The 14,554-nt window shown below is 40.5% G+C and overlaps 1 protein-coding gene across 4 annotated transcripts in view; it reads left to right on the top strand.

The window, feature by feature from the left end:
- kif26bb (kinesin family member 26Bb) overlaps positions 1 to 13,782 on the top strand; it is a 29,656-nt gene extending 15,874 nt beyond the window's left edge. For 2 of the 4 annotated variants that reach the window (XM_041975274.1, XM_041975273.1), the window contains exons 8-15: positions 548 to 819; positions 1,542 to 1,722; positions 1,887 to 2,025; positions 2,829 to 2,988; positions 4,452 to 7,509; positions 9,858 to 10,027; positions 11,123 to 11,273; positions 12,353 to 13,782. In XM_041975274.1, coding sequence (XP_041831208.1) covers positions 548 to 819; positions 1,542 to 1,722; positions 1,887 to 2,025; positions 2,829 to 2,988; positions 4,452 to 7,509; positions 9,858 to 10,027; positions 11,123 to 11,273; positions 12,353 to 12,552 — 4,331 coding nt within the window. In that variant the 3' untranslated portion in view covers positions 12,553 to 13,782. The remainder of the gene's footprint in view (positions 1 to 547; positions 820 to 1,541; positions 1,723 to 1,886; positions 2,026 to 2,828; positions 2,989 to 4,451; positions 7,510 to 9,857; positions 10,028 to 11,122; positions 11,274 to 12,352) is intronic. The other 2 variants (XM_041975276.1, XM_041975275.1) reach the window with 1 other exon arrangement.
- The last annotated feature ends 772 nt before the right edge of the window (positions 13,783 to 14,554 follow it).

The raw sequence follows: 14,554 nt of genomic DNA, 5'->3' as shown, positions 1-14,554 counted from the left end.
GCCACCCTCTTAATGCAATTGCTTGCCTATCCATACCAATGGCCAGCCTATCTAACTGAAATAGTGTCAGTGGATCACTAATCAATGCTAATTCCAGCATCTCATTGCTAATAAATAGCAGAAAGTATCTAATGCAGTAGGTCACTAGCATGGGCATGCTAGTTGCTAGCTTCTCCAATGAAAACACTAGCACTTCCGTGCAAAAGGGCAGTAGAGGGAGTATCTAATCCAGTTGGTCACCAGCCTAGGAGAGCTAGTCGTTGACCTATCCAATGCTAATACATAACTTGGACAATATATCCAATGAATGGTTGTGTTAAGATAGTAAACTTCTCATTTGCCACAACCTGCTTACAACAATCTTATTAAAGATCACATCAGTAGCTAGCTTCAAGATTAATTTAACCATCTGCTACAAGTACCTGTATGTAGCTGCTGCCAAATGCTCAATAGTGTTATCCTGGCCCTTTTTATCACACCACATGTACCTACATGCACTGTATGAATAGCATATGCAGATCCCTGTGTGTTCTGCTGTCTTCATCAGGATCCTGGTCTTGCATGGTGGGGAGTGGTGAGAACATCCAGAAGCTTGGACTGATTCCCTGTGCCATCTCCTGGCTGTACAGTGCCATCGAGCGACGCAGGGAGAAGACCTGGACTGATCTGTCTGTGTCGGTGTCGGCCATAGAGATGTGCTGTGGCGAGGAGGATACACTGAGGGATCTGCTTGGGGAGGTTGTCCCTTCATCGGGCAGTGTCCAGAACAGCCCAAAAGCCCATGTTAAAGTTCAAGAGGACCCGGTCTATGGGATGCAGGTATAGGGAAGGATGTGTGTTGTTGGAAGAAATCTGATGCTGGCTGTCTTTGATGAGCATAACCAACATTACAACTGTTATTTGAATAATCACGTAAAGGCCTTCTAATCAAGACCAACTCCATTCACCAAAGAGTTAAAAATCTTTTTTACTGATATGTTAATCCTTTCCGTTCAATTTCAGTTCAATTGCTAAAACAATTCTATTTTCAGAACAATTGTTTTAGCAACTATAAATGTGAAAATCCACCATAAATTCTTTTAGAAACACCCCTGGTGTTTTGCCTTTTTTTTTTTTTTTTTAACAAAGCACATTAACTCCTAATAGGTAGAACGTGTCAATATTACACATGACATTGCGTTAGACTTCTTGTTTGAGGTCCCTCTAAGCAGACTTTGCCCTCTAGATGAGATAAGATGAATGCTTATTAAATCAAATTCAGATAAGCAGTTTGAAGAAGATTATGTGGACAGTGAGTAAAGCCAATTAGGCCGCATAACAGATTACATCCAATTACATTATGATTGTGCAGTTCTCTCCTCCCTGGCACTTTAGTGTTTTCATCTGTAAGCCAGCATGTCATCAGTCTGTATTTCCTTCATTAACACTTGAAATATTGTGGCATTAATGCAGTAGATTGAAAAGACAAAATTCTAATGCCTGATTCTGTAGGGAAAATCAAGGTGAAGAGGAATTTATTTTGGCGTCTTCTGTTCTTTCAGCTACGTAACCACAACCGTGTAAAGGCCCCGACTGCTGAGCGAGCTGCTTCTCTGCTGGATGCGGCCATCGCAGCACGGCGACACACTGACTTCATCACATACCTGTGCCACAGCTCTATAATGTTCTTCACTCTTCACATCCAGCCCCCTCGCACAGAAAGCAGCACCATTGGAAAAAGTGGTTAGATATTCATCTATAAGCTTTTTCCTGGTGAATTAATGGAAACCTTTAATGCTTTTACTTATTTTTAAGATTTAATAAAAATTCTAATGTATTCACACATCTGTAGTTGCACATTTTAAAACCTGCAGATTTTTGTATTTACTTTCTAATTTCCCTTTTAGGTTCACGGGGAACCACTAAGTTGACCCTGATAGATGTGTGTAATGGTATGAGGGGTATTATCAAAAATAAACCACCTCATTCTGAACTGGGCCCCATTGTCTTGTCTCTTCTAAGTGGACATAAGACCATCCCCAGCAAGTAAGACTATAACTCCAAAATGTTATTGATCTCAACATTTTGTAAGTTATGAAATAAGTTGTTTAAACGTATAATATATTAACAGTTAGGACAAGAATATACTTGCTTTTTAACCTTGCGTTAGCATAGGCAACCAGCTCCGTTGTGAGTTTCACTTACTTGTTTGTGTGCTGTATTTGTTACCAGATGCTTCAACTAGGGGGCACATTAGAGACCTCAGACTGAAAAGAGTTGCAGAATTTGTAGTGTGTAAACAAAACGATAAACATGACAAAAATAGAGGTGGCTAGTATTTGGTAAATTTTGAAATCATAGCAAAAAAAAAAAAAAAAAAAAATCAATACCAGTGGTTTAGTATTAGCAGTAGTTAAGCATCTTGCTTTTTAAACTTTCCATTATTTTATTGCTATCAATCCTGTGACTTTACATCTGGTCAAATTGGTCCCTACACTGTCCCTACTTGTTACTTGCATGTCCAGGTTGCAAATGTGCAGTGTTAATGTCTGAGGACATGCATAAATGACCCTTGAAAGAAGTGTAAATATGCGAGGCGGCCATGATAAAAATGTACGTAGAATTAAAAGCAAGTATATTCTTGGCTTAAGTTAATGTTGCTTTACTGTCTTGTAACTTGTTCTCATAGTATATTCATAGTTTTGTCTGTAGTATATTAACATTGTTTAAAAGAACGTTCAGTAACTGCTGCAGTACATGAAAATACAGAGACCCACATTTTTTAGTGCAGGTCTGACGTATATCATTTTATGAGTTAATGTCTGGATGTTTGCACTGTCTTTGTCCAGGAACAATAAGTTGACCATGCTCCTTCGAGAGTCCTTGGCTCGTGAAAACTGCCATATTGCTGTGATTGCTCAAGTTGCTGATTCATTAGCGCATCTCCCAGAAACCTTCTCTACCATCCAACTTGCTTCTCGTATCCGCAGGACACAGAAGAGGACGAAGGTCAGTCATAGAGGACATTATTGAAATTATTTCAGGGTTTCAGTTATCTGTTTTCTGGAAAAGAATAATTATACTACATATATCTTTAAGGCAGGATACTGACAGAAGGTTCAATTAATTTTTTCAATGTTGTTATTAAAGTCCTGACCTCAAATTGATCCAAATATATGGGCTGTATTTAAAACTAAGGTCTGTTACAGTAAGCCAAGAATATACAACACTTCTGCAAAGAGGAGCGGACAAATAAGCAACTTTTGCCAAGTTCTTGTTGATGGCTACTGAAACACAAGGTCATTGTGCAGCTTGCTAGTGCACATTTAGAAAAATATTCAGCACAATATTATATGCCAACTTAAGGTCCACAACATTTTACCATTACAATCCCAATTCCAAAAAAGTTGGGTCTGTACAGGTACAGGAAGCTGTGTAAAATAAAAACAAAATGCAATGATTTACTAATCTCATCAACTCTAATTTTATTCCCAAAAGAACATAAACATATCAGATGCTGAAACGGGGACATCTTACCATTTCATGGAAAATATAAGCTTATTTTGTTTTTGATGGCAGCAACACGCCTGTAAAAAGTAGCTTCAGGTGATGTTTAGCATTGTGTAGCATCCCCTCTACTTTTAACATCTGTCTGTAAACATCTGGGAAGTGAGGAGACCAGTTGCTGGAGTTTAAGGAGAGAACTGTTGTCCCATTCTGGTCTGATGCAGGATTCTAGCTGCTCATGATGCTCCAGATGTTGTGTACTGGTGAAAGGTCTGGACTGCAGGCAGGCCAGTTCAGCAGCTGGACTCTTCTCTTGTGAAGCCATGCTGCTGTGATGGATGCAGGATGTGGTTCAGCATTGTCTGCAAGGCCTTCCCTGAAAGAGACGTTGTCTGGATGGGAGCAGATGTTGCTCTAAAACCTCCATGTACTTTTCAGCATTGATGGAGCTTCACAGATGTGGAAGCTGCCCACGCCATAGGCACTAATGCAGCCCCATCCCATCAGAGATGCAGCTGTTCACCTGTCCACTGATAACAAGCTGGATGCTCCCTCTCCTCTTTATTCTGCAGGACACGCTGTCCATGCTTTCCAGAAAGAATTTCACATTTTGATCCATCTGACCACAGAACAGTTTTCCACTTTGCCTTGAACCAATTTTAAATGAGCTTTGGTCCAGAGAAGGCAGTGGTGTTTCTGGATCATGTCCACATATGGCTTCTTCTTTGTATGATAGAGCTTTAACCTGCATTTGTTTATTTCAGGGTGAGATGTGTTTAGACAGTTCTACTGGGAATGAAATATGAGTTCATAAGATTTGAAAACCACTGCATTATTTCTTTACACTTTACACAGCAACCCAACTTTCATGGAACTGGGGTTTTATTTCTTTTCCACTCAGCTATGATATATTATTCTTAGCACTGTTAGAATTTCTGTAATAACATAATTATTGTATCCAACAGCAATCCACATCATGCTCTCCTTGTGGAAGGAGTTTGACCAAAGAAAAGAGAGCACCTCAGTCTTTGTCCTTGAGGGCCTTCCACTCCACCGATGAGGTAGATGTGGATAATCGTCCTTTCCGTCTGCGTGGTGAACTGGATCGATCCAGCAGTGACCAGTCCTGTGACACCGTGATCCAAATAGACTCAGATGGATTGGTCCATTCCAAAGCAGCCCCAGTGCATTCACAACCTGAGTTTGTGCCTATCATACCTTCTTTGCATCCTAATAAGGCCGACTTGGATGACCCAGAGTTTACAGCTCTTCTTCAAGAGCTTCTGAGAATCCCTCAGATGCATGGAGAAAAGAAGACAGAGGAAACTGTGCATGATGACACTGATGCTCTGAAAGCAGACAAGAAACCACCAGAGAGAGACTGTCTTAAATGTGATACGTTTGCTGAACTTCAAGAACGCTTAGGTTGTATTGATGGAAGTGAGATGACAATCGATGTGCTCAAATCTTCCTTAAAAGGTGCTTCTCTTAAAAATATTTTAACCAAATCACAGCCCAAAAAGGAAGCATCGGATGCACCGCAGACTGTGCTGAACCCTGGGATGTGTTGCAGTCAGACATCTCCAGGAGAAAAGCAAACAGATGGCGCTCTTCCTGGAGACAGTTTTCAGAGGGAGGATTCAGGTCTTTATGACTGTGAGGAGTGTAGTGCAAACAGTTCCAGCGAGGAACTGCTGAATCAAACTCTGGGTCTAAACATGACCATGCGTTCTGCCTTTCCCAACACTACACCTGTTAAATCAGGTAATCAGCTCTCCTCCCAGGGCTTTGATACAAATCCTAAGATTTCCACCAGTTCCCCTGCAATTCAGCCATCAGACAAACAGGACAGCCATGAAGCTGCTGATTGGTTTAAACCAGATAAAAGGGCTTCACCAGTTGGCAAAAGCTCCCCTATTTCTCCTCCCTCTTCCTGTTCCTCTTCACAATCCTTGGCTAAGAGTGTTATACTTGGAGACGTCTTGCCTAATCGCATCATAGACAGCAAGGAAATGAAAGCTACAATCACAGTGACGGTTCAGCAGCCGCTGGACCTAAAGGGTCAAGATGAACTTGTCTTCTCTATGGTAGAGGAGGTAACCATCAACGGAGCATATAACAGAGGGAACGCAGGTGGGAACATCATTTGCATCAGAGATGCTGCTCAGTCACAAACACAAGATCAAAGCTCTCAGCCAATCAGGATCATCAGCAATGTCAGTGATGACTCTGCAGCTGCAGGTGCTTCTATTAATCAGCCTGTCTCCTCAGATGATGAAAAGCCCAAATATCAGTTTAGAAAAGAAAAAAGGATCCTGCCTTCATTTATAAATCCTATGTTGATTAATACAGATGTTAACTCTGACACGGATAATGTAAAAGAAAAGGAAAGTTCCTGTGCAAGGCCTGGGGGAGTAAAGTTAGACTCTGAGCTCAAAGGAAATAATGTAGACAGTGAAAATCTTGAAAAGAGGGTTGAAACTTGCCCTTCCAAAAAACATCACATCCAGAAGTCTAACAAGGTTTGCTACTTAGCTTGTAGCCAAATTTCTTATGACCCAGTAGTCTTGGAAGATAAAGTTTTCTACAACAAACCTGCAGAAAGCAAAACCTGTGAAAAGAGACCTCAAAATTCAGACAAGAGTCACCCCAGAGACGGTGAGCATGTTTATTCCACTAACAATGGAAGAGTCTCAGAAGGGGGAGAAACCGCTTCTGGACATGTTGGAAATATCCCCAAGAGAACTGGTGCTTCACCTGGTTGCCAAGAAACCAACTCTGTTTTCTCTAAAACCAACAGTTTACCCAGGGGCTGGCACAATGACACCCACTCAAGGGGGGTGACATCATCCACGGCATGTAGCCCAGGGGAAACTCTGGAGAGGAGGCAGCAGGGCAGACAGCACTCTCCTGCAAACCACAGTCTCTATATCTCATCTTCTCTAAAAAATAAAGCAGAATTTAAACAGGAATGTAGTAGTGCTCTCAGAAAGGGTGCTGGAAAAGTTTTTGAGACCTCAAGTCAAACAAAGGAACGTGACAATACAATGAGCAGGCGAAGATCTCCCTCTGAGGACAGTAGCAGGCTTTTCAGTTCCAAGCTGGAGCAGCTGGCTGCCAGGACTAATTCCCTTGGGAGGACCCCAAGGGAGTTCCCAACCCTGGAAAGAGGCAGTAGCAACACTTCTATGAGCTCTAAGGGAAGCTCCAAGGGAAGTATTGAAGGGAGTAGTAAAGCAGGTTATAAAGGAAATTATGAAGGAGATGGTACCTTTCCAAGGGCCAGCAGGAGCCCCAGAAAAACACCCCGGTCTGATCAGAGTCTTCACTTCTTCCATTCTGAAAGCCATGTACCTCAGTCTGGTAAGCATACCCATTCCAAGCTCTCTGCTGTGGGGAAACTTAAGATGGCTGGCCCCAAAGGTCGTCGATTGTCTGCCTCCGGCACCAAGAATCTCAGCCTATCCCACAAAAGCCTGCAACAGTCCATCAACCGTAGTGCCAGTCTCTCACCAGACAGTAAAACGGTTAGCTTTGAGCGGACATCCTCTTTTTTCTCCTCTTCCCCTCCACCATCTTATCGCTCCATTTGTCGAACTCCAAGTCAGAGCTCCACATGCTCATCTACAAAATCCGCCATCCAGGGATTTGTCAATGGTCGGATCTCAGACCTTCTCAAGGAAAGAGCTTCTAGTCCTACCTCAGCAGGACCAGATCAAATGGCCATACTTCCCTCCCCATATAGCCAGGTGACGGCTCCCCGTGTGCCTGACCACCTGAGTGGGCATGCGAGTGACACAACCAGTGTGTTGAGTGGAGATTTGCCGCCAGCCATGGGAAAGACTTCGCTGCATTTCTCTAACAGGAGCAGTTTGGTGAGCAGTGGCTACGACAGCATGGTGAGGGACAGTGAAGCCACAGGCAGCAGCACTTCCAACAGAGACTCTGTCAGTGACAGGAGCGCCTCTCTGCTCAGTGTGGCTCGCAGCAGCCGGTCATCTCGGAGACGAGGAGGGAACACAGGTAAACAAACAAAAAGTCGGATTTTTATTACTGTTTATGAGCTGATTTCATTGACAATGACTGTCTGATCTCTTACAACCCACACTAAATAGAATCAGAATAAATCAAAGTCTATTTACGACTGGTCAATTCTTCTTTGTTACCATGAAAACCAGCAATAGATTCAACTTAATTAAAAATATTAAAAATACTTAGTGTAGATAATCAGCTAGTCAAATGAAAAAAATAAATAAATACGTAAAAATTTGCTTGTTAAGGATGCTGAGGACAGGGTTCCTTTATATATACATATATATATATATATATATATATATATATATATATATATATATATATAATCCACACCAGCCTTTCATTTAAAAACCTCATTTTTTAAATGAGAGATTGTTCCGTCATGACTATTTTTTAGGTTTGTAATCTGACCACATAACATATTAATGTGACATTAATTAGAGATGACCTACATCTGTAGGTGCAGTCAGACCTCGTTTCCTTACAGGCTTTAGAAGTCTGGTTGTATAGGACATCATTAATACATGAACCCAGTGACAAAGCTCATTATTGGAATCGTAAAAGCAAAAAATTTAAAGAGCATTTGACTGAAACAGATGAAGAATAATGTATGTATTTTCAAACCGTATTTGCTAAGTGAGTTATACACTGAAAAGACATACAGTTTATGTCTCAATATATAATAATAAGAAAAGAATCCCTAAAAAACAAAACATGCTTAATAGATTATAAAATGAGGTCAAGCACAGCCTCACATGAACTACAACACATGACATATTACTTTGTAATAATTTATTAAACAAGACTAAGCCAACATTGAGTCACTTAAATTTACCTCTAGAACACTTTGCTATGACTGAGGTGTCCAGGTCTTGTAGCTGCAGATAAAAAACCTAAGTCACCAATCCAACATGGTGCTTTGCAATCGATGTTTGTGCTGATATGCTGTGTTTGTCTTTCAGCAAATGTGTGTTCATTGCACATGTGAGTTATGACCAACATTTTCACTTTGGACTTGTCTGTCCAAAGGACATTGTTCCAGATGTTTAGTGGTTTGTTCACATGCAACTTTTAAAACCTTAGCTGTGCTTCTTTAGAGAGAAGGGAGACTTTCGTCTGGCAGTCCTATCAAAGTCATACTTGTCCAGTCTTTTTTAATTCTTCTGTAATGCACTTTAACATTTAACACGCTAACTGAGGCCTGGATAGTCTGAGATGTAGCTCTTGGTTTTTTGTGCTTTCTCTTAGCATTGCATGGTCAGGTGAATCAGCTTGGTACACTCCTGGGAAGATTGGTAACTGTCTAGAAAATATTCCTCTTGTGGAAATCTATCAGAAAAGACCTTATAAAACTTCCCAGATTAATGGAAGCCATCAACTGAACCTCTAAGATAATTTCTGATGTCTTTCCTCCCTGACATTGTGTTAACACACACCTAAACACTACACAGCAGGCAAAAATATCCTCTTTTAAACAAATGTTTTTGATTAACAAAACTTAGATATTATTAACCCTTTTGATTCCTCAGTTTTTCACACACTGCCTCTAGAGCAGGGGTTGCCAAGGTCGGTCCTCGAGAGCCACAGTCCTGCAGGTTTTACATGCATCCCTGCACCGACACACCTGACTTCAACTGAGTCATTGTGCAGATCCTTATAGGCTGTTGGATCCATTTAATTTGAGTCAGGTGTGTTGGTGCAGGATTGTGGCTCTTGAGGACCAACATTGGCCACCCTGCTCTAGAGTTTGTCTTAGTTTTTGCAAGATTATGGTAGAATGTAATATGTAATGCACTGTCATTTATCTGAGGTTGTATTTACCTAATTTTAAGGCCTGCTGAGAACTTGACGAGGTTGTATTTTGTGCTGAAACATAAAACTTTCAAACTGACTTAAGCTGCGATCATCAATATTGTTAATTATTTTTCATTGTCACTGTGCTACTCATGGATAAAGTTAATGGGCTTTATTTGAGGAACTGTATGTTCTCCCGCTATAAAAATCTACTGTGTATACTGGAAAACTGATTTAACATAGAAAGTGTCACAGAAATAAAATCTCTGGTCTTCTATCTTATGAATAACATGGAAGCCCTGCAAGCTGCTTTTACCCTCAGGCAATCTCTTAACCCAGAGTAACATAATTGCACATGGCCTGGGCATCGAAGGCCACTTAGGAGTCTGCAGTTATGTTAAATTAATGTTGTGACTCATGAATTTTCCAGCGATGTTTTGGTGGCTAATAGCTAGTACGAATTCTGGGCCAATTTTTAGATAACATAATAGCATGGGAGAACTTTAGATGTAGCATTTAACTGCATCGTTACTCTTTCTTAGGTGCTCACCAGCGACGCCTTTCTCACGATACGTCTATGTCCTTGAAACGCTCAGCTAGCGGCCTGCAGTCTCGCAGGATGGATCGGGGAATACCTGAGGCCTATGAGTTCAAGGTGTATGAGATCGACAATATTCAGAGGATGCAGAAAAGAGCAGGTGCTGACAAACAGGTGCTGGGTTTGTTTTTGATTGTTGTTTTTGGAGGTTTTTATTTAAAATAAGACCTTCAACCTTCTTCAAGACCTTCAAAAAAGGATCTTGAACCTGGATCTCAGTTAGCTGAACATGCAGCTTCATGGATTTTTGACATAAATACATCTCTTATTGGAACTTTTCATTTCTTTTTACATTCAAAGTATAAAAAACCAAGTTAGTTTTCCAGTATTGTTTTCATCTGTTTAGATGTGCTACGTATATAGCTGTTGCTATGATTAAACTAGCTTTAACCTTACTAGATGAAAATTTGGAAACATTTAGGCTAGGTTTTTCAAATAAAATAAGCAAAGTAAGTGCAATTAACAACACAAGGACCTACTTGCAGGCTAACTAGCTAATCAGCTCAATAGTTTGGTTTGAGGTCATACTGAGCAGCTAATGGGTGCTAATGTGTGTTAAAGCTGCCTTTTGTTAAATAAGAGTGTTTCATAAACCAACCCTTGGTAAGTAAAACTAAAATAAGACTTCACTGTGATGAAGCATGCTTGAAAGCAAAATGTACTGCATGTGGTGACATAATGCCCCATGACGACAGGTCTGGCCTCCTGAGACATTGCCCTGCCTCCACCAGACACAGCAACTGTGATACAATTTTAATGACCACATGGGGGAAATTGGGTCAATGCACTGCAGCCAAGAACAAAGAGGGACACAGGAAGTACAGCTAACACAACACACTGTAGGTGAAATCAACTCCTAGCTAGCTAATAGCAGTTTTAGTGTAGCACTGCAGGTTTGTGTTGTTCATATTTGGAAGTATTTTTTTGCTTCCCCCCAAATAAAGTGCATGTATTGACCTTTTAACTTATTTATTGTATGTAATGAGGTCAATATAAGACTAATTTTTCTTAATTTCCCATGGCCATGTTTTGTGCAATCCCCAGAGGTTAAGTCTCTATCCAAATGTGGTGCTGATGTATGATAAGAAAGAGCAGGAAGGTGCTGCTCTTTATCCAACTCTAGAATACATAAAAAACAACTTTTTAGCATGTGCTACATGAAATGAAATGATGGTAGTCAAATCTGTGTGCATGTGTTTGTGATTGCAGGGACCGGTGTGCTTCAGTGCCAAGCTGAAGTTTTTGGAGCACCGTCAGCAGAGGATCTCAGAGGTCGGGGTCAGATACAACGACTTGAGGAAAGAGCTGGAGGAGGCCAAACACGACCTCATGCTGGAGCCCTCCAAGTGGAACCAAGAGTGTCAGTAAAATTTCTATTTATTTATGCTGTTTGCTTATATTATCTCAAAGGTTTCTGGTGAAAATCAAACACATTCAGTCAAAACAATGAGCTGTGTAGGTAGTCAAATTACCTATACTATGCACATAATTATGCACAGTATAATTATGTCTCCATCACGGTGAATTATCCATCGATCAGTGTAATTATATGATAGAATTTCCTATATTTTAAAATCAATATAGGATTTATATATAGGGACATTCATGAGGAATGTCTTTAGTAAATTTGAGACTAGGATGGAGGTTTGTCTTCCAGCAGGACAATGTCCCTAAACATACTTCTAAAGCAACACTTGGGTAATTTATGGAGAAATGTTTACATGTGATGAACTAGCTTAATCAAAGGCCAGACCTCAGTCCAAATGAGAATCTGTGGCATGACTTACAGATTATTTATTCAGTTTATTTAAAAGGGACAATGCACAGTAATCTACATTTCAAAATTGATGTACATCATCAAGATTGTTGTACACCATCAGGACCCACCCAACCTGAAGGAGCTGGAGCAGTTTTCTTTTGAGAAGCAATTTGCCAAACTCATTGTCATGCCTGCTCCACCTGCACCAGTATGCTCCGCTTCACCAGCCTACTGGTCTTACGACTACATTATCCAGGATTCCTCTGTTCCCATCTCATCAAACTTCACCTGTCTCTTCTCCTCATCAGCCTGACAAGTCACACCTGTTCTCCACTCTACTTAAGCCTCCAGTACAGCTCAGTTCATTGTACTGTCTCGTAGCTACTTTAATCAGAGAAAGTTGTATTAAAGCCTTTTTAGCCTGCGTTTGTGTCCGCCTTTCAGCTGATCCAACCTTACACTCATATAGTCGTATCCTAAGAGACTTGCAGCTGGTATTGCTGCAAAAGGTGGATCCACAGAGTACTGATGTCCACACCAAATGTGAAAAAAAAAGAATAAGAAACAGAAAGGGGACTGATGCAAGACACTGTATGTTTAAACACAAGTATGTATGTAAAGACACATAAATAAGCAACACATAACACATCATAAAGTGTCACCTTGTTATCTTGCCTCAGTCGACCTGTGGCAGACGTTCGAGGTGGATTCCTTGGAGCACCTGGAGGCCCTTGAAGGAGTGACGGCTCAGCTGGAGAACAAGGTCAACCTCTGCAAGGCCAACATAATGATGGTGACCTGCTTTGATGCTTCTGCTAGGAGGCGGCGTAAGAAGCGACGGCGAAAAGCACCAGAGCAGAGAGCCCTGAAAGGATTTTAAACTAAATTAAAAGATCTTTTCTGTTTTTCATCATGTACAGCTGATTCACTGTCACAGACATTTTAAGAATGAGTAATTTAAATTATGTCTCCCACACCTTTTTACACTTTACGCACACCCAATGTCCTTAAGGGTTTCTTTAAATTAGCTTAGCGCTTAATGTTAGAGCCTAGAACAGTAGTGATTTCTCTGCCACTGTGGAAAAATATTTAATATTTGTAAGTTTTTATTTATTTATTTGATTTAGAATTGTGCAATATATTTAAAACCATCAGTTTAGCTCTGGTTCAGTATTTTATGCTAATGAGACATTTTAGTGTAGCTAACAGGCAAATATTATAACCTTTTCTACCCCTGTAAAAGATGTGCTGCATATTAACAACAACATTTTGCTGTAAGGTGATATATCAATGACTCAGTGCTGATTCTCTTTAAGGTCTGAGGGTTCAGGACTGCTGTAAATGTAATTACCATCTCAAAATCAAACACTTTTGTAAATTTGTTAATATTCTTGATTTGTTGAGGCAGTTTTCATGGCTACTTAGTACATGTACGTACCTCAGAATTCCTGTATCGATGCAAACCTTTCAGACTGTCTCAGACTAATGATAATCTCTGGTGAAGAGGAGCTTTGGCCATCACTGTTAGTTTCCTGAGTGTTCAGAAGGGAAAACTGTACCACCCCCTTGTGCCATTTTTGTACATAGATTTTGGTGCTGACTTAGTTAAAATGATGTATTGTGTCATGTGAAAACTAAAGAAAATGCTTTATAATGACAGGGAAAATCTCTATACCGCACTGTTCAACCTCCCTGAAACAGTAATTATGAACCTACTCTTTAGCAGATGGTTGGTCCTTGATCAATAAATTGGCTATTTAAACACATTAGAGAATGATTTGGGGCAGAATAAAAAAAAAGGGTTTTACTTTCTGTGTAATGGGGGAGTAATTGCTTTACAGAAATTACGTCATTATGTCTGAAGAGCATCTTGGCTCTGAGCCAATCAGAGAGGATGTACTGATGCACAGTAATGGGTGAACCATGTTGACCCAGATCAGTGCATTTAAAACACACACTCGTGCACACACTCTGAACGTTTGTCTGTTAATCTTTGAATCAGCTTGTTGTAAGTCACTGTGAATAAATGGCCACAGCTGTTAGTATTTAAGTTTAGAGACATTGGAAACTATGCATCTTTGATTAGTATAAATTAAAGTCATTTCACTGATCCTGGTTCGTCCAACACGTCTGTTTCTGAGGAATTCTTGCTTGTGCATCTGCATGTTTGTGTGTGTGCGAAGAGAGTTAGTGAAATTTCTGCTGCAGAGTTAAGCCCTAAAGCCGTTCAATTATAAATTCAGCGTTGTTGAAGCAGATGGAAAGAAATTTCTCCCTTCCTCTCTTTCTGCTCCACTTCCTTATTATTAAACAGCTTCTAAAGTTCCAAAATATCAGCAAGAGATGACAATTTACAGAAAAATGCCCCACACTTATTTGTATGTTTCTACATACACTCACTGGCTACTTCATTAGATGCATTTATTCAGTTGCTTGTTAACACAAATATCTAATCAGCCAGTCACATGGCAGCAACTCAATACATTTAGTCATGTAGACGTGATGAAGACGACTTGCTGAAGGTCAAACTGAGCATCAGAATGAGGAAGAAAGAGGATTTAAGTGACTTTAAACGTGGCATAATTGCTGGTCTAAGTATTACAGAAACTGCTGATCTACTGAGATTTAAGCACACAACCACCTCTAGGGTTTACAGAGATGGTCTGAAGAGAAAATATCCAGTGAGCAGCAGTTGTCTGGACCAGAAGGTCTTGTTGATGTCAGAGGTCAGAGGAGAATGGGCAGACTGGTTGGAGATGATAGAAAGACAACAGGAAGTCCAACAAGCACTGGTTCCAACCAAGATATGCAGAACAGCATCTCTGAACACACAACACGTCCAACCTTGAAGCAGATGGGCTCCAGCAGCAGAAGACCACACT

This window comes from Melanotaenia boesemani, chromosome 22 (assembly GCF_017639745.1).
Source record: "Melanotaenia boesemani isolate fMelBoe1 chromosome 22, fMelBoe1.pri, whole genome shotgun sequence".
NCBI lineage: Eukaryota > Metazoa > Chordata > Actinopteri > Atheriniformes > Melanotaeniidae > Melanotaenia > Melanotaenia boesemani.
The sequence above is the reverse complement of the archived record's forward strand: the minus strand, read 5'-3'. Positions and strand labels throughout refer to the sequence as shown.